At 43.4% G+C, this 19072-nt stretch overlaps 1 protein-coding gene across 5 annotated transcripts; it reads left to right on the forward strand.

The window, feature by feature from the left end:
• Positions 1 to 670: 670 nt before the first annotated feature.
• On the forward strand, positions 671 to 12856 carry MRPS10 (mitochondrial ribosomal protein S10). 5 transcript variants are annotated; one of them, XM_074038075.1, is made up of 8 exons: positions 671 to 730; positions 2962 to 3219; positions 4336 to 4400; positions 4488 to 4560; positions 6778 to 6914; positions 8188 to 8296; positions 10594 to 10683; positions 11167 to 12856. In XM_074038075.1, the coding sequence occupies exons 4-8, from the start codon at positions 4498 to 4500 to the stop codon at positions 11248 to 11250; spliced, it is 483 nt and encodes a 160-aa protein (XP_073894176.1). In that variant the 5' UTR covers positions 671 to 730; positions 2962 to 3219; positions 4336 to 4400; positions 4488 to 4497; the 3' UTR covers positions 11251 to 12856. The 5 variants fall into 5 exon arrangements, with proteins under 5 accessions (XP_073894176.1, XP_073894175.1, XP_045246819.1 ...); XM_074038074.1 differs by having other exon boundaries at positions 2962 to 3035; XM_045390884.2 differs by lacking the exon at positions 2962 to 3219.
• The last annotated feature ends 6216 nt before the right edge of the window (positions 12857 to 19072 follow it).

A 19072-nucleotide genomic window follows, 5' to 3' on the forward strand; every position in this document is an offset into this window, starting at 1 on the left:
AAAATAAATCACCCATTACTGAAGTAAATGGTGTCAATACATTAGTTTCAGTCTGGGCTTGGTGGCTCATACCTGTAATCTCAGTCCTTTGGGAGGCCAAGGCCAGAAGATCACTTGAGGACATGAGTTTGAGACCAGCCCACAAAATAACACGGGCAATATAACGAGACCCTGTCTCTACAAAAAAATTAAAAAACAAAAAATTAGTTGGCTGTGGTGGCACGCACTTGTAGTTCAGCTACTCGGGAGTCTGAGGCAGGAGGATCACTGGAGCCAGAAGTTTGAGGCTGCAGTGAGCTATGACTGTGCCGCTGCGCTCCAGCCTGGGCAGCCGAATGAGACCCAGTCTCTAAAAGGAAAAAATAAGTAAATAAATAAGAGAGAGAGAGAGAGAGAGAGAGAGTGTGTGTGTGTGTGTGTGTGTGTGCACGCGCGCGCGTATACACACACAACAATTTAAAGGTGAAAACATTAATGGGGCTTGGTAACTATCCAGGCACTGCCCAGAGCAAGGCTGGCCTCCGCCAGCCAACTGTCCCGCCCTCAAAAAGCACAGGATCGTGTCTCTATGGTTGTTCCAGCGTCTGAACAGGAGGATGTATTCTCTCCTTTTGCGGAACTCTATGGTCTGAGGACGCCGCTGTAACCCCGGAAGCAATACTGAGAGGTCGGGACCGACAAGATGGCGGCGCGGACAGCGTTCGGGGCCGTGTGCCGGCGCCTCTGGCAGGTACTGGATGGGCTAGGGAGACTAGGAGAGCTGACCGGGATAGTTGCCTTTAAGTTTCCCAGCCACCAGCTGCTCTGCCCATCAGAATTTTTCCTGATATTTATCCCTCACCTCGCGCCGTTTACAGGAAAGTGACGAGAAAGGGGCTGGTTTTATCAGAATTCTCTCATGGAATTAAACATAAGTTAATGAGTCCAGGCAAAGATAGGAACAAGAATAATCGTAGAATGTCAGAGCTGGAAAAGATTTTGTACTTTCTATGTTCCAAAACCCTTCTTTTACGTTTGCAAAATAAACTGAGGCTCAGAGAAGACAGGAAATTTGCCTCGCGAAAATTAAGAGGCTGAGCTGGTGCGAGATCTCAAACTCTTCCCATGGAACTAAATTGAGATGCTTTCCTGGCATCCAGGTTTAGAGGAAGGTCTCAAGCCAAAGGAGTGGGTTAGATATCCTCTGCACAGTTATTTGGAGGAGGAGCAAAAACTTTTCAGCAGCGGTTCTCGTGCTTTTTGGCCTTGGGACCGCTTTACACTTTCGGAGTTGAGGACTCCAAAGAGCTTTTGCTTTTGTGGATTTTAGCTATCTATATTTAGCTTTTTGGAAAATAAAACTTAAGAATATGTATTGATTTAAAAGTAACACTCATTACATGTTACAACACTTTATGAAAAATATGTTTTCTGAACAAACAAGTAAGGAGCAGCAATGTTTTACATTTTTGCAGCTCTCTTTAATTTCTGGCTTAATAAAAGCTAGATTCAAATCTGCTTCTGTATTTAATCTTTTTCTATGTCACACCTCAGGCTGTCACGGGAAAACTTCACTATACACTAGTAAGAGAATGAGTGTAAAAGTTGTAAGTAACATCTTAGTTTTATGAAAATAGTTTTGATTTCCCGGACCCCCTGATAGTGTCTGAGAGACCCCACAGACGTCCTCAGACTACAGTTTGAGAACCACTGGTTTTTGTTTTGTTTTGGAGACGGAGTTTCGCTCTAGTCGCCCAAACTGGAGTGCAATGACACGATCTCGGCTCACGGCAACCCCCGCCTCCCGGGTTCAAGTGATTCTCCTGCCTCAGCCTCCAGAGAGGCTGGGACCACAGGCGCCCGCCACCGCGCCGGGCTAAATTTTTTGTATTTTTAGTAGATGGGGTTTCACCGTGTTCACCAGGATGATCTCGATCTCCCGACCTCGTGATCCGCCCGCCTCGGCCTCCCAAAGTGCTGGGACTACAGGCGCAAGCCACCGCGCCCGGCCTAGACTCCCACTTTTAAACGCAGAGGTTTATAAGGCTGGGCGCGGTGGCTCATGCCTGTAATCCCAGCACTTTGGGAGGACAAGGCGGGTGGATCACTTGAGGTCAGGAGTTCAAGACCAGCCTGGCAAACATGGCGAAACCCTGTCTCTACTAAAAATACAAAAATTAGCTGAGTGTGGCAGTGGGCCCCTGTAATCCCAGCTACTCAGGAGGCTAAGGCAGGAGAATGGCTTGAACCCAGGAGGTGGAGGTTGCCGAGAATGCTCCTCTGTACTCCAGCCTGGGCAACAGAGCAAGACTGTCTCAAAAACACAAAAAAGCAGAGGTTTTATAGTGGGAGAACGTGACTGAGAAGTGTAATATTCTTGCTCCTCTTGCACAACTTGATTGTGGAGTCACTGGTATAATTGTTGGGAGGGAATTTTCTATGCAGTTCTGTCTGAAGAATGGCACATACCTCTTACCACCTTGTATTGTACCTGATTTCCTTTTTCCTTTTCTTTTCCCTTTTGTTGCAAAGAAGATTATAGAGTTATGATTTGTCTCTATCTTGAGTAAAGAGAGGAAGGACAATAAGCTAAGAATAGGCTTTTAAAACGTGGCTAGGTGTTGGTTCGCTCCTGAAATCCCAGCACTTTGGGAGACTGAGGCTGGAGGATCGCTTGAGCCCACGAGTTCAAGGCCAGCCTGGAAAGTATGGTGAAAACCCATCTCTACAAAAGTACAAAAAATTAGCTGAGCCTGGTGGCCCGTGCTGTACTCCCAGCTACCCGGGAGACTAAGGTGGGAGGATCACCTGAACCTGGGAGGTCCAGGCCTTGATCATGCAACTGCACTCCAGCCTGGATAATAGAGTGAGACCCTGTCTCAAAAAAAACCCTGAAAAAACAAACAAAAACATACTTAGGTGACCATCAGTTGTATTAATGAAACTTCACTTATGCTAAACCTTTTTTTTTTTTTTTTTGAGATGGAGTCTCGCTCTGTCACCCAGCCTGGAGTACAGTGGCACGATCTCAGCTCACTGCAGCCTCCGCCTCCCAGGTTCAAGCGATTCTTCTGCCTCAGCCTCCCAAGTAACTAGGATCACAGCCGTGCCACCACCATGCCCAGCTAATTTTTGTATTTTTAGTAGAGACAGGGCTTCACCATGTTGGCCAGGCTGCTCTGGAACTCCTGACCGCAAGAGATCCACCCATCTTGGCCTCCAAAAGTGTTGGGATTACAGGTGTGAGCCACGGCACCTGGCCTTATTTGCATCTTCATTGTGTTTTTAAGGATCCTATTGTGTTTCCACTTTCTCGGGTTACACTTTAAAATCTCAGGAAAGTTTACAGGAAAAAACAGTTAGCTGTTATGTTATATGCAGTAGTATAGCTTGTTTCCTAAAACTGGAAAGTCATATTCCACTAGGGGGAGCTGAAGGTAAAGGATTTGGAAATGTGGGTTTGTTGTAGCATGTGGCACAACATGCTACAACATGTTGGGTATAAGTCACAGCTCATATTTCAGTTCATTTATAAGCTAATTATCCCAGCCAAGCTAAGAAATATGCATGCTTTAAAAGATGTATGAGGCCGGGCGCGGTGGCTCAAGCCTGTAATCCCAGCACTTTGGGAGGCCGAGACGGGCGGATCACGAGGTCAGGAGATCAAGACCATCCTGGCTAACACGGTGAAACCCCATCTCTACTAAAAAATACAAAAAACTAGCCAGGCGAAGTGGCGGGCGCCTGTGGTCCCAGCTACTCGGGAGGCTGAGGCAGGAGAATGGCGTAAACCCGGGAGGCGGAGCTTGCAGTGAGCTGAGATCCGGCCACTGCACTCCAGCCTGGGCGACAGAGCCAGACTCAGTCTCAAAAAAAAAAAAAAAAAAAAAAAGATGTATGAAAGCATCAAAAGAGGGGTACTTTAGAATTTTTATTCCAACTCTTAAGTTATAAAAACAAGATATTTTATTGCTTAAAAATATTCAGGCAAAATAAGTATTTACTGAAGTACAATTAATTTGTAAAAAAAAAATGGGAAAATAAAGTCACATTTTTTTCTTGATGTCTACATAATTCATAGCTTTTTTAATGTGAGAATTGTTTTTTTTAAAAAAGTTTTTATTCCTAAACTTTAAAATAGAGATTCTCTAGTATTTTGAGACTGCTTTTTTATCATCAACTCTACCATTGTCGTCCTTAATTTTTTTTTTTTTAATGAAATCTAATTTGGCCATTTTAGTTACCCCAGTATCTTCATCTGAAATAATGAGGTAACCCTTTAGTTTTTAGTGGAAATTATGAATGGTTTGGTAGTTGACTTTAATTCTAACACATGTCCTACTTTTTTTTCTTTAGGGATTGGGGAATTTTTCTGTAAACAGTTCTAAGGGCGATACAGTCAAAAATGGTGGCTTTCTTCTGTAAGTAAACAATTGGATGTGCTAAACTGAACAAAATAGGTTATTGTGCTATTTTACTTAGGTTTCTCTTTTTTTCCCCACACATAGCAGTACCAATATGAAGTGGGTACAGTTTTCAAACCTACATGTTGATGTTCCAAAGGATTTGACCAAACCTGTGGTACGTACTCCCTGTTCCTTGGTATAAGGAGCTACATTAGCAATAGGTTTTCCTTATTATTTCATTGGGGTTTTTTTTTCCCCAAACACTCTATGAATAAAAAAATTTTGTCCTAGAATACTGGCAAATACACAATGCATATATTCTTTTAACTCCCTGGATTGTGTAATCTTCAGGGTATCAAAGTAAGTTCTAAAAGAATAAATTATTTACCCCCAAATAACTGTGCTAATTAGCAGTCTCTTGCTTTTAGCTTGGCATAATGGAAGAGTTGTCAGAATTTGTGATGTAGAATACTTGATGTTATGTTATGGAAAAGTATTTTTCTGGTAGCCTTCAAGTCTTTGTTTTCATTTTGTGTGTTGAGCCTGGGCCTGGACGGTGCTTTATTGTTCACAGTGTGAAAATGCATTAGCACAAATAATAAACATCTAGAAGGAACTCGGTAACCCTGTAGAAGCTATGATTTCATCAATCCAGTTTTTTGTGTTACTTGTAATTTTTAAAAATCCTTCCATTTCCACCCCTCAAAAATATTAACAGTTTGGGATTTTACAGTTCTAGACATTTGTCTGTAGGTACTTATTTTGTCTGTGCACATGTCTAGTTTACTGCTCTTTTTTTTTTTTTTTTTTTCTATTTTTTCTCTTAATAGATACTGGATATTTATTTATTTATTTATTTATTTTGAGACAGAGTCTCGCTCTGTCACCCAGGCTGGTGTGCAGTGGCATGATCTTGGCTCACCTCAGCCTCCTGGGTTCAAGCAGTTCTCATGCCTTAGCCTCCCGACTAGCTGGGATTACAGGCACGCACCACCATGCCTGGCTAATTTTTGTATTTTTAGTGGAAATGGAGTTTTGCCATGTTGGCCAGGCTGGTCTCAAACTCCTGGCCTCAAGTGATCTGCCTGCCTCAGCCTCCCAAAGTGCTGGGATTACAGGCATGAGCCACCACACCTGGCCAGTACTGGATATATTTCTATGACAGTACATTTAAGCCCCAGTCGGCAACTCACATGCCTGCAGGAGCCAGGCCTATAAGAAAAGGTTGCAGAATTGGCATGGTGTGCCACTGTCTTTATAAGCAAGACAGCAGCCACTTACTGTAGCCACTTGTTGCCCTGTGGGAAATCAGACCTAGTGATGCCAGCTTGTCTAAATCTTCCAAGCTAAACTGAATCCAGATGTTCTTGTGAAATCTTCTGATTTTTAATATTCCTAACAAATTCAAAGTATCTTTTAACACCCTGTAGGGATCAGTCAGAACAATATTGAGGCTATATTCCCCCTTCTCATCCCTCAACTCATGACACAGGCTATCAGTATATTCTGTTCTTCCAACAACTCTTTTTGGGGTAATTGAGAGTGGATATCTAGCTTTCTGGCTAGTAAGTAAATCTCCTTTCAGGAGTGAAGTGATTTAACTCTGAATCATCGGATTAGTAGTATAATTTACTGGTTTAATGGATGAATGAAATGAAGGTAATTCACCTCTTGGAAGAAAGTCAGAAGTGTCAAACCCATTATTTCTGAGGTCTTTAGGTATTAGGGTGGAAGAGGTAGAAGTTATAGGTATAGTCAGCATCATATCATTTTAATTAGAAATGAGTAATTTGTTTATTAGGGCAGGCAAAACATACATGAATAAAACCTAATAAAAAATATGAATAGAACTAGCTTGGCTTTGTGTAATAATGTTTTATAATTAATAAGTGCTTTAATCTGTGTTTTCTTATTTTTTTCTTAGAGAAATACTGTGGGCTATAGCATAGGTTTACCCTCTTTCATATGTGAGGAAACCAATGTGCAGTGAGATGAGATGATTTGCCTGTTGTCCTTCGGCTACCATTAGCAGAGTTTAACTCTCAGTCCAGGTCTTCTGACCAGGCTCTTTTTATTAGGAGACCCTGAAATCCTTTCTCATTGTGAATTTGAAGCTGAATAATTATTTTAAGTTGGAAAGTTCCTTTAGTGATTTTATAGGTTGCCTTGAAAATTCTTTTGATTCACACTGTATTTTAACAGATTCTGAGGCTCATTGTCCAGATCTGAACATGAAAGTATCTAGACACTTCAGCTAACAGTGCTGTCACTCAATGTTTTTTTCCTCATTTATTAGTAAACTCTGAAGTTTTTCAATTGAGGGTAATGTGTTAAATTTGCTAGTTATAAATATAAGAGGAACTAAAACTGAAACTTTTCTTTGGGATTGTAGATAACGATCTCTGATGAACCAGATACATTATATAAGCGCCTGTCGGTTTTAGTGAAAGGTCACGATAAGGCTGTATTGGACAGTTATGAATATTTTGCTGTGCTTGCTGCAAAAGAACTTGGTATCTCTATTAAAGTGTAAGTATGGCCTTTCCTGATCTGACCTGTTCGCTGCTATAATATGATCATCCAGGAAAGTAGTGCTCATCCCAGGAAGGTCTGAACTCTTTTTTTTTTTTTTTTTGAGACAGAGTCTGGCTGTGTTGCCCAGGCTGGAGTGCAGTGGCGCAACCTCTGCTTCCTGGGTTCAGGCAGTTCTCAGCCTCTCGAGGAGTAGCTGGGACTACAGGTGCACGCCGCCACACCTGGCTAATTTTTTGTGTTTTAGTAGAGACGGGGTTTCACCATGTTGCCCAGGCTGGTCTTGAACTCCTGAGCTCAGGCAAATTGCCCGCCTCGGCCTCCCAAAGTGCTGGGATTACAGGCGTGAGCCACCATACCTGGCCCAGTCTGAACTTTTAAAGTAGGATAGAAACTCTTGGTGGGTAGAGTTTAAGCTTGTCGTATGTTATCCTAATCAGGATCATGCCTTCCTGCCCACTGGAGTTTTTAAATACTAGAATGAGTAAACAAGGAAAATGAAAGAAATCCTTTTTCTAGAAATTGCATTGATGTAAGGAGACTCAAGAAGGCCATGTTTCTGGGATCTCCATGGAGCAGGGAGGTAGAGTGGGTGAATGAACAATCGTTTTAGACCCTTTGGATGTGATGATTTTGGGCTAATATATCCATTGTTTCAAATCTTCCCTAAGAAACACCACTCACCCAGTAATTTCTTGCTTGAACAAGGTAAGCTTCAGATAGCCTTGGAGTCACTGCAGAGTCAAGCATAACTGTCTCCTTTGTCTTGTCATCTGCTCCTTCTGCTGTTGAACAAGGCCCCATCTGGGGCTTTGGCAGTCTGACCTTCTAACAAAAACAGAAGGCCACAGTTTCCCAAAATAGACTATAGTTTTGTTATTTTGATGTATCTGTAGATTTTCCTAAAACAACAGACATATAGCAGGTGTTATAACTGTGTCCACCACACTAGTGCTACTCTTCACAATTCATATGTTTGGTCAATAAAAGACTAAAGGGTGTAAAAGCAGCAGGTGTGTGTATATGCATGCGCACTTGACATGCCAGGGCTTATTTTTGAGCCTGTGGGAAAAAGCTATTGCTGTCTGCAGTGTTTATTTTGGCCTGAGTTTTATGTAGCAGTTGTTGTTCCAGATGACAGTTTTGGCAAATGGAAGTCTGTAAATGGTACTTAATGCCTATAATTGAGTGTGAGTCTGACCTACAAAATTACGGAATTATGCTTTTGTTATCATAGTGACTCAGGTTTTGTTTTGTCCATTAATTTCAGACACGAACCTCCAAGGAAAATAGAGCGATTTACTCTTCTCAAATCAGTGCATATTTACAAGAAGCACAGAGTTCAGTATGAAATGAGAACACTTTACAGATGTTTAGAGGTGAGTGTATTTGAAAAATTCTGACATTTTTGAAATACCAGAAATTCACACCAGCATATAACTTTAACATTGACTAGATTGACTTCTTTCAGCAAGCCCATGTCTGTTGGTTGTACAGAAGGTAAATATCTTTTAGTGTTTATGGAAGTGTCGTGGTAGGAAAAGTAAAATTAAATGAAGCCATCCTTTAGAGTAGTGCGTACCTTAATTCAGGAATGCAGATTATGCCAAGATAGCATTGGAATAATTTTGCTCATATTTCAAAAATTCTAGTTAAGTTTTTACACAGTTCTAATAACTGTTTCACATACTAGCTGGATTTTCCATGTCAGTGATGCACAGCATTAGATTTTTCATTCATCTGTTACTCATTTGTGCTTCCATTAGTGCCAGCACAGTCTTGTGCTTAAGGAGAGCATGGGTTCTGGAGTTAGACTGCCAATGCCAGAGTCCAAATTCTGGCACTTGACAGCTGTGTTACATGTACCTCAATTCCTCCATCTATAAAATGGGAATAATAGTGGTACCCATCTCAAAAGGTTAGTGTGAGAATTAGAATGGAAAATTTATGTAAGCACTCAGAATACTTTGATCACATAGTAAGTGATTGGTAAATATTAAAACAAGCACTCATACATCTTTTATATGGGAAGTACTGTACTAGTCATTGAGGGCACATATATAGTAAAGTCATGGTCCCTACTCTTTTTGAGATAGAGTCTCACTCTGTCACCTAGGCTGAAGTGCAGTGGCACAATCTAGGCTCACTGTAACCTCTGCCTTCCAGGTTCAAGCAGTTCTCCTGTCTCAGCCTCCCTAGTAGCTGGGACTACAGGTGTACGCTACTGCGCCTGGCTAATTTTTGTGTTTTTAGTAGAGATGGGGTTTCACCATATTGAACAGGCTGGTCTTGAACTCCTGATCTCAGGTGATCCACCCACCTCGGCCTTCCAGAGTGCTGGGATTACAGGTGTGAGCCACTGTTCCTGCCCAGTCCATACTCTTATTTTTTTTTTTTTTTTTTTTTTTTTTTTTTGAGACGGAGTCTCGCTGTGTCTCCCAGGCTGGAGTGCAGTGGCGTGATCTCGGCTCACTGCAAGCTCCGCCTCCCGGGTTCACGCCATTCTCCCGCCTCAGCCTCCCAAGTAGCTGAGACTACAGGCGCCCGCCACCACGCCCGGCTAGTTTTTTTTTTTTTTTTTTTTTTTTTTTGTATTTTTAGTAGAGACGGGGTTTCACCATGTTAGCCAGGATAGTCTCGATCTCCTGACCTCGTGATCCACCCGCCTCGGCCTCCCAAAGTGCTGGGATTACAGGCTTGAGCCACCGCGCCCGGCCCCAGTCCATACTCTTAAAAAGAAAAACCCGCCGGGCGCGGTGGCTCACACCTGTAATCCCAGCACTTTGGGAGGCCGAGGCGGGCGGATCACAAGGTCAGGAGATCGAGACCACGGTGAAACCCCGTCTCTACTAAAAATACAAAAAATTAGCCGGGCGCGGTTGTGGGCGCCTGTAGTCCCAGCTACTGGGGAGGCTGAGGCAGGAGAATGGCGTGAACCCGGGAGGCGGAGCTTGCAGTGAGCCGAGATCGCGCCACTGCACTCCAGCCTGGGCGACAGAGCGAGACTCCGTCTCAAAAAAAAAAAAAAAAAAGAAAAACCCAAATTTTATCCACCTGTGTCTGAGGGCACCATCTCTCATAGTACACACAGAAAACCTTATACTAACTGTATCTTTTAATCTAGTCCTTTTGTCTTCAGTTGTTTTGTGAGCCTCTTGAAAGTATACTGCTTTGATACTATGCTTGCCAACGGTGTTCCATGGAGCCCAGGTTTTAAGGCAGCTGCATTTTGGAAGAAGAAGGTTTCTGGGCCATGCCATCAACCAAAGGATTCATACTTTTTTTTTTTTTAATTGAGATTTTACATAACATTCTTTAGGGGAGGCCAGGCGCAGTGGCTCACGCCAGTAATCCTAGCATTTTGGGAGGCCAAGGCGGGCGGATCACTTGAGGTCAGGAGTTCGAGGCCAGCCTGGCCAACATGGTGAAACCCCGTCCCTACTAAAAATACAAAAAAAATTAGCTGGACATGGTGGCACACACCTGTAGTCTCAGCCACTCAGGAGACTGAAGCAGGAGAATGGCTTGAACCCAGGAGGCAGAGGTTGCAGTGAGCTGAGATCACATGCACTCCAGCCCGGGTGACAGAGTGAGACTCCATCTCAAAAAAAAAAAAAAAAAAAGGTGTGCTTTAACAAACAGCATACATGAATCATTTCCATGTTTGATGTTTTAGTTAGAACATCTAACTGGAAGCACAGCAGATGTCTACTTGGAATATATTCAGCGAAACTTACCTGAAGGGGTTGCCATGGAAGTAACAAAGGTATAGCTTGAATTTCTACCTCTTTCAGCTGAGGCAGTGGGGCATGGTTCTGTATTGTTGTTTTGATACACTGCAACCTGGTCCTGGCCCACTGAGTAGAGTTTGCCCTAACCTGTGGCAAACTGGGAGACAGAGTTGCCACAGTGGTTGGGGGCTATCCACCCCTTGCAACAGAATCCTGCCATTTCAGCCCAAGTCCTCCGTGAACCACCTCTGAAGTTCTCCCTCCTCAATATTAGTTGTCTAGACTTGGGGATCCCATTAAGTGGCAATCCATGAAGATCATTGAGGATCAAACAGATTATATATGTGAGAGTGTTTTGTAGACCATCAAGTTTCCTTCTTTCCATTTCAAAACCCTATAGAAAGACTAGGAGGATAAAAGAAAAAAGTAAAGAGGATTTGACCAAATTAATAAGTCTGATTTATAGCCAAAAAGTTCTTTTAAATCCACATTATAGTTTTGTTTCTCTCTTTTTTTAGACACAGTTAGAACAGTTACCAGAACACATCAAGGAGCCAATCTGGGAAACACTATCAGAAGAAAAAGAAGAAAGCAAGTCATAAAGCCTCGGGGAGGCCATTTGTGCCTGAATTTGGAATGAGGGTGGGCCAGATGAGTATGTTTAAGCGGAGAGTGCTTCCAGCTGAGATAATTTGAGTCTGCCTAACTGTTCCATTGAGTTCTTGTGCCTTCATCAGCTGAGAGCAGGGAATGGCACTTTTAATGGAAGAACCACTTTTATCTGTTCTTTTTATACATGTCATTGTTTCAGTTCTGATTTCAACAAACATGAGCAAACCACTTTGACTCAAAGTGGAAAGTGAAAATTCTATTTTGTTATGCTACTAGTGTTCAATTATTAGTTTGCACCATTTTTAATTTATGTCAGTTGATGCATCTGAAAATAAGTGCTTGAAGTGTTCACACCCTTATTTTTTTTTTTTTTTTTTTTTTAAGATTCCTAGAAGGAATCTTTGGTTAATTCAAATTGAGCAGTTAAAGTTTTTGGTATCTACCTTTGTGCAGGCTGGCATATGCTAACTTGGGGGTGGTAACCAACCAGTTTTATCTCATTTAAGCATTACATTTTGAAGACTGTGAATATACTTTACAGCAGATCAAACACATTTATGGCATGCATTGACCTCTTCTTGGAGCCCAGAATTTTATAGAGTTGCCTACTGGGGTTACTGTAATGGAATTTATGATCTTAAGAAATTACTAGTTATATTATTTATCCTATGATTCATTCATTCAATAAGATTTTATTGCATAAACTTTGCATCCAGCACTGTAGTAAGTACCCAAAATTGAATAGAAATAATGGCTTTTGAAAATTGCGCAAAGCAGGCCAGGCACAGTGGCTCACGCCTGTAATCCCAGCTCTTTGGGAGGCTAAGGCGGGCGGATCATGAGGTCAGAAGTTTGAGACCAGCCTGACCAACATGGTGAAACCCTGTCTCTACTAAATATACAAAAATTAGCCGGACGTTGTGGCGCATGCCTGTAATCCCAGCTACTCAGGAGGCTGAGGCAGGAGAATAACTTGAACCCGGGAGGTGGAGGTTGCAGTGAGATGAGATCGCGCCACTGCACTCCAGCCTGGCGACAGAGCGAGACTCTGTCTCAAACAAAAAAGAAAAGAAAATTGTGCAAAGCATAGATAAAATTTTTTCTTCATTAAGCTTCTCACTGATAAGCCTTCTTTCTTTTGGTAAATGTCACTCTGTTAGGAGATGTCTGCTTTTCCGTGAAATGAAATAGTGGCTAAAGCCCTGAAAGAGGCAAGACTACAATGGGCTGAAACAGTTGGTATAGCAACCCCAGAGAAGTGCTTCATTTTCTTTTTATAGTAGAAGCAGGTCCATGTCTTTTGTGGTTTCCTTCACATCTTTGGAGTAGTTATGACTTCTCAGTTTTTCCCTCCTTAAACTGCATTGCCTGTTCTCTTTTCCTGACATGCTATCAGGTATCAGTGTGTTGAATACATGCTGCTTGTGTATCAGACTTACGTTACTGTCATTACCATTAGAAGAATTACAGCCTTGTGCCCCATGACCTTCAGCTCAGTTGTTGACTGTCATTCATGAATGCCTAAAGCATACTTACACCAGGTATAAGCCTCAAGATCAAGAACTAGTCAATAAAACATGAGCAACATAATGGTAACTATGTGTAGCAAAGCAGCAATTTATGACACATTGTCATCTGAAGTAATTCTTTAAAAATAAATATAGACCCGGCCAGTCACAGATGCTCAAGCCTGTAATCCCAGCACTTTGAGAGGCTGAGGCAGGTGGATCACCTGAGGTCAGGAGTTGGAGACCAGCCTGGCCAACATGGTGAAACCCCGTCTCTACTAAAAATACAAAAATTAGCTGGGCATGGTGGTGGGCACCTGTAATCCCAGCTACTTGGGAGGCTGAGGCAGGAGGATTGCTTGAACTCAAGAGGTGGATGTTGCAGAGAGCCGAGACTACACCACAGCACTCCAGCCTGGGTGACAACAACACTTTGTCTCAAAAAAATTAAATAGGCCGGGCGCGGTGGCTCACGCCTGTAATCCCAGCACTTCGGGAGGCCGAGGCGGGCAGATCACGAGGTCAGGAGATCGAGACCATCCTGGCTAACACGATGAAACCCTGTCTCTACTAAAAATACAAAAATTAGCCGGGCGTGGTGGCGGACGCCTGTAGTCCCAGCTACTCAGGAGGCTGAGGTAGGAGAATGGCATGAACCTGGGAGGCAGAGCTTGCAGTGAGGCGAGATCGTGCCACTGCACTCCAGCCTAGGTGACAGAGCGAGACTTGTCTCAAAAAAAATAAATAAAATAAATATAAATCCACACCTAAACTTTTTGGGACTTTTTTACAGACACTATAAATCACTTTTATAGTGATTTATAGCATGATGTATGCATGCTCACCTCCAATGACTTCTATATGAGCCCCTTCAAAGGTGTGTGCATCTGCTTCCAGCTATTTCAGACCAAATTAACCTGTAAACCAAAGTACTTAGTTTAGGACTTCCAATTACATGTTAAAACCTTGGCTTAAGATAAATAAGCAAATGAACTACATGTGCACACATGCACTTGGGAAAAACTAGCAGTATTTCTTTTTTTTTTTTTTTTTTTAAAGGTGGAGTTTTGCACTGTCACCCAGGCTGGAGTGCAGTGGCGCGATCTCGGCTCACTGCAACCTCCACCTCCCAGGTTCAAGCGATTATCCTGCCTCAGCCTCCCAAGCAGCTGGGACTACAGGCATGTGCCACTATGCCCAGCTGATTTTTGTATTTTTAGTAGAGATGGGGTTTCACCATGTTGGCCAGGATGGTCTTGATCTCTTGACCTCATGATCCACCTGCCTTGGCATCCCAAAGTGCTAGAATTACAGGCATGAGCCACCGCGCCTGGCCCAAAACTAGCAGTGTTTCTTTGACAAAAGTATGTGGCATATTTGAAGCCTACTTCTTGATATAAACAAAGTTGGCATGAAGTACAGTACTGAAAAAATGTTATAAACAAAATAGTTTCTTAGCTTATCAGGATATAGCTATCCTGATAGGCTGAGAAGATTTTTGGTTTTCTTTTGTTGGTTTTAAATTAGGCCTCTGAGTAAAATGCATATCCTGAAAATTAGAATTAATGCCTGGCTCACACTTTCTGTCCATGGTGGGTGTGGGAGATGGTGAGAGAAGAATGGATTTGATGGTATATATTGGTGCAAAAGTAATTGCAGTTTTTGCCATTAAAAGTAATGGGAAAAATATAGTATGAACCTGCCAGGAGTGGTGGCTCACGCCTGTAATCCCAGTACTTTGGGAGGCTGAGGCCAGCAGATCACCTGAGGTTGGGAGTTGGAGACCAGCCTGGCCAACATGGAGAGACCCCATCTCTACTAAAAATACAAAATGAGCAGGGTGTGGTGGCGCATGCCTGTAATCCCATCTACTTGGGAGGCTGAGGCAGGAGAATCCCTTGAACCCGGGAGGCGGAGGTTGCGGTGAGCTGAGATCGTGCCATTGCACTCCAGCTTGGGCAACAAGAGTGAAACTCCGTCTCAAAAAAAAAAAGAAAAACAAAATAGAATGACCCAGAAGGCAGGTAGGAAGTGAGATGATCTTTTTTCTTTTTCTTTTTTTTTTTTTTCTTTTGTAGAGACAGAGTCTTGTTCTGTTGCCCAGGCTGGAGTGCAGTGGTACAGTCAAAGCTCACTACAGCCTCGAAGGGCTCAAGGGCTGTTTCCACCACAGCCTCCCAAGTAGCTGGGACTAAATGTGTGCACCACCACACTCAGCTAATTTTCTTATTTTTTGGAGTCGGGGATCCTGCTCTGTCGCCCAGGCTGGAGTTTAGTGGCATGAACACAGCTCACTGCAGCCTTGATCTCCTGGGCTCAGGTGATCGTCCTGCCTCAGCCTCCCAAGTAGTTGGAACCACAGGCATGCACCACCACACATGGCTAATTTTTTAATATTTTTGTAAAGATGGGGGTCTCACTTTGTTGCCAAGGCTGGTCTCAAATTCCTGACCTCAAGTGATTCTTCGGCCTTGGCTTCCCAAAATACTGAGATTACAGGCATGATCCATCATGCCCAGCCTATATTTTCTTCATAGGAAATACAATCATGTTCTGATCTAAGAGTCTTAGTGTAACTACAGATGTCTGGTAAGACAGACTAAACTAGTTCAGTACCAAGTTTCAGTGCTTTGAAAGAATGGCATATATTCCTGGCCCTATGACCATTTAAACATGCCACAGTGAATACATAAAGCAATCATTTTAAATTATTAGTCTTGGCTGGGCACGGTGGCTTACGCCTGTAATCCCAACACTTTTTGGGAGGCAGAGGTAGGCGGATTATGAGGTCAAGAGATCGAGACCATCCTGGCTAACACGGTGAAATCCCGTCTCTACTATAAATACAAAAAATTAGCCGGTCGTAGTGGCGGGCGCCTGTAGTCCCAGCTACTTGGGAGGCTGAGGCAGGAGAATGGCGTGAACCCAGGACGGGGAGCTTGCAGTGAGCCAAGATCATGCCACTGCACTCCAGCCTGGGCAACAGAGCAAGACTCCATCTCAAAATAAATAAATAAATAAATTATTAGTCTAGTTTCTTAACATTTCTAGTTGTCTGCAACCATCCCTGTCCTACATTACATTATTAAGTTAGTTCTATTACAATACTAATGAATAACCTAATAGAGCAAACATGGACTTTGGAGTCAGACAGACATGAGTCAGATAAGAGTTCAAACCCACTGACTGCTGTAAACTTGGGCAAGAGATTTAACCCTGTCAGGGCCTCATTTTACTCATTAGTACGGTAATAATAAGTCTGTAGGAAATAATACCTACATACTTACATTTGACTATATTTAATACTCCAGCTTAATAAGATTGGAGTATTCAATAACTGATAAAGCACCTTGCACAGTATTGAGCAGGTAACAGACATTCAGTAAATGGCAGTACCAATCTGATGATAGTTAGATGCTTGTGTGCTATACTGTTCAAGAACCAGCTGGAAAAGACCTCAGATTACCTCCAGGGTAGGGATAACATTTATCTTAGAGTTCTTGTTTTTTTTTTTGTTTTGTTTTGTTTTGTTTTTTGAGACAGAGTCTCACTCTGTCACCCATGCTGGAGTGCAGTGGCGCGATCTCAGCTCACTGCAAGCTCTGCCTCCTGGGTTCACTCCATTCTCCTGCCTCAGCCTCCCGAGTAGCTGGAACTACAGGCACCTGCCACCATGCCTGGCTGATTTTTTGTATTTTTATTAGAGATGGGGTTTCACTGTGTTAGCCAGGATGGTCTCCATCTCCTGACTCGTGATTCGCCCACCTTGTTCTCCCAAAGTGCTGGGATTACAGGTATGAGCCACTGCACCTGGCCCTTAGAGTTGTTTTTCAGACAGGTCTGGCTCTATCACCCAGTCTGGAGTGCAGTGACAATCTTGGCTCACTGCAACCTCTGCCTCCTGGGCTTAAGTGATCCTCCTACCTCAGCCTCCTGAGTAGCTGGGACTACAGGCACGTACCACCACACTCAGCTAATTTTTCTTTTCTTTTCTCTTTTTTTTTTTTTTTTTTTTTGGAGAAACAGGGTTTTGTCATGTTGCAGGCTGATCTCAAACTTGTAAGCTCAAGCAATCTGCCAGCCTCAGCCTCCCAAAGTGCTGGGATTATAGGCATAAGCCACAGCACCCAGCCACAAACCAAAAATCCTTTGATGTTTATTAACACACTAAAGTACTTACCGTTGTCCTCATTTTACAGGACAGAAAACCAAGGCTTAGAGAGTTGTTATTTGCCCACTCAGTCACCCTTTCAGCTTACAGATAAAGCTGTTAGTGACAGGGTCAGCCCTAGAACCTAATTTGTAAGCAGGCTATGAGGTACTCAAATATCCACATACTAAATTTATGCAGAATATTCAAAGCTAAATTCCAGCTTTGTTCATCTCTCACATTACCAAAATGTACTCATTTCATCTAAAGCAGGGGTGTCTAATATTTTGGCCTCCCTGGGCCACATTGAAAGAATTGTCTTGGGCCACACAAAATACACTAACACTAACAATAGCTAATTTTTAAAAAAAAATCATGAAAGAAAATCTCATAATGTTTTAAGAAAGTTGGCCGGGCGCGGTGGCTCAAGCCTGTAATCCCAGCACTTTGGGAGGCCGAGACGGGCGGATCACGAGGTCAGGAGATCGAGACCATCCTGGCTACCACAGTGAAACCCCATCTCTACTAAAAAAATACAAAAAAATAGCCGGGCAAGGTGGCGGGCGCCTCTAGTCCCAGCTACTCGGGAGGCTGAGGCAGGAGAATGGCGAAAACCCGGGAGGCAGAGCTTGCAGTGAGCTGAGATCCGGCCACTGCACTCCAGCCTGGGTGGCAGAGCGAGACTCCGTCTCAAAAAAAAAAAAAAAAGTTTACGAATTTGTGTTGGGCTGCATTCAAAGCTGTCCTGGGCCGCATGCAGCCCGCGGGCCTCCAACTGGATACGGTTGCTCTAAAGCAATTGACTGAGAGGAAAAATTAATGAATAAAGGCAAGAAGCAAGATTTAGGTGGTCCCACTGCTGAGACTGGTCCTGAGGGAGGGGGCAACACAAGAGTTTAGGCGTCAGCAAGGGGAATCCAACTCAGTCACAAGAACACTCGGATGGAGATGATTCACAGTGAGGCTTCAGGTCCAGCCTGACTAGGGCTCAGAAGACATGGGTTTGTCGCTTTTAAGCATTTCTTTGCCCCTGGAGCCAGGCTTATGGCTGACTGCCTGCAATCCCCAGGGCTCTCTTTCCAAATCCCCTGCTCAATTCCTAACCCTGCCCTCCTTAAATCCTTTCTATTGTTACTTCAAGCTCTCATTTCTCTCTATGGATTCTTAATCCTCTTTATTTTATTTATTTTATTTTTATTTTCATTTATTTATTTATTTATTTTTGGAGACAGGGTCTCACTCTGTTCCCCAGGCTGAAATGCAGTGGCACAATCTCGGCTCACTGCAACCTCTGCCTTCCAGGTTCAGGCGATTCTCATGCCTCAGCCTCCTGAGTAGCTGGGATTATAGGTACCTGCCACCACGCCCAGCTAATTTTTATATTTTTAGTAGAGATGGGGTTTTGACGTGTTGGCCAAGCTGGTCTCAAACTCCTGACCTCAAGTGATCCACCCACCTCAGCCTCCCAAAGTGCTGGGATTACTGGCGTGAGCTGCCGCGCCCAGCCAGATTTTTAATCCTCTTTAAAATGATATATTTATAACTCAGTAGCTCAGCGACATTTATTTATAGGGCAGGTCATGGGCAACTGACCCACATGAAAAGCCAATTGAACCTTAAATTCCTCAGCCAGAGGCTAAATCAGGTTATATTTCACTCATAAAATTTCTTAACTTGGGCAGAGATACTGTCCGTTAATCAATCTTCAATGTTGCTTAAATAGGACGGAGCCTGGCCAACATGGCAAAACCGCATCTCCACGAAAAATATAAAAACTGGTTGGGCGTGGTTGTGCTTGCTTGTCGTTCCAGGTGCTCAGGAGGCTGAGGCACAAGAATTGCTTGAACCCAGGAGATGGAGGTTGCAGTGAGCCGAGAGTGCGCCACTGCACTCCAGCCTGGGTGACAGAGGGAGACCCAGTCTCCCTGTCTTAAAAAAAAAGAGAAAGGGCCGGGCGCGGTAGCTCAAGCCTGTAATCCCAGCACTATGGGAGCCCGAGACGGGCGGATCACGAGGTCAGGAGATCGAGACCATCCTGGCTAACCCGGTGAAACCCCGTCTCTACTAAAAAATACAAAAAACTAGCCGGGCAAGGTGGCGGGCGCCTGTAGTCCCAGCTACTCGGGAGGCTGAGGCAGGAGAATGGCGGGAACC

This window comes from Macaca fascicularis, chromosome 4 (genome assembly GCF_037993035.2).
Source record: "Macaca fascicularis isolate 582-1 chromosome 4, T2T-MFA8v1.1".
In the NCBI taxonomy this organism is placed as follows: domain Eukaryota; kingdom Metazoa; phylum Chordata; class Mammalia; order Primates; family Cercopithecidae; genus Macaca; species Macaca fascicularis.

Bases quoted from the DNA above. Each gene is read 5' to 3' on its own strand.
- MRPS10 (XM_045390884.2), top strand. From the start codon at position 683: ATGGCGGCGCGGACAGCGTTCGGGGCCGTGTGCCGGCGCCTCTGGCAG. The intron at 731-4,335 runs GTACTGGATGGG...TTTTTTCTTTAG, and splicing joins TGTGCCGGCGCCTCTGGCAG to GGATTGGGGAATTTTTCTGT. The intron at 4,401-4,487 runs GTAAGTAAACAA...CCCCACACATAG, and splicing joins AAAAATGGTGGCTTTCTTCT to CAGTACCAATATGAAGTGGG.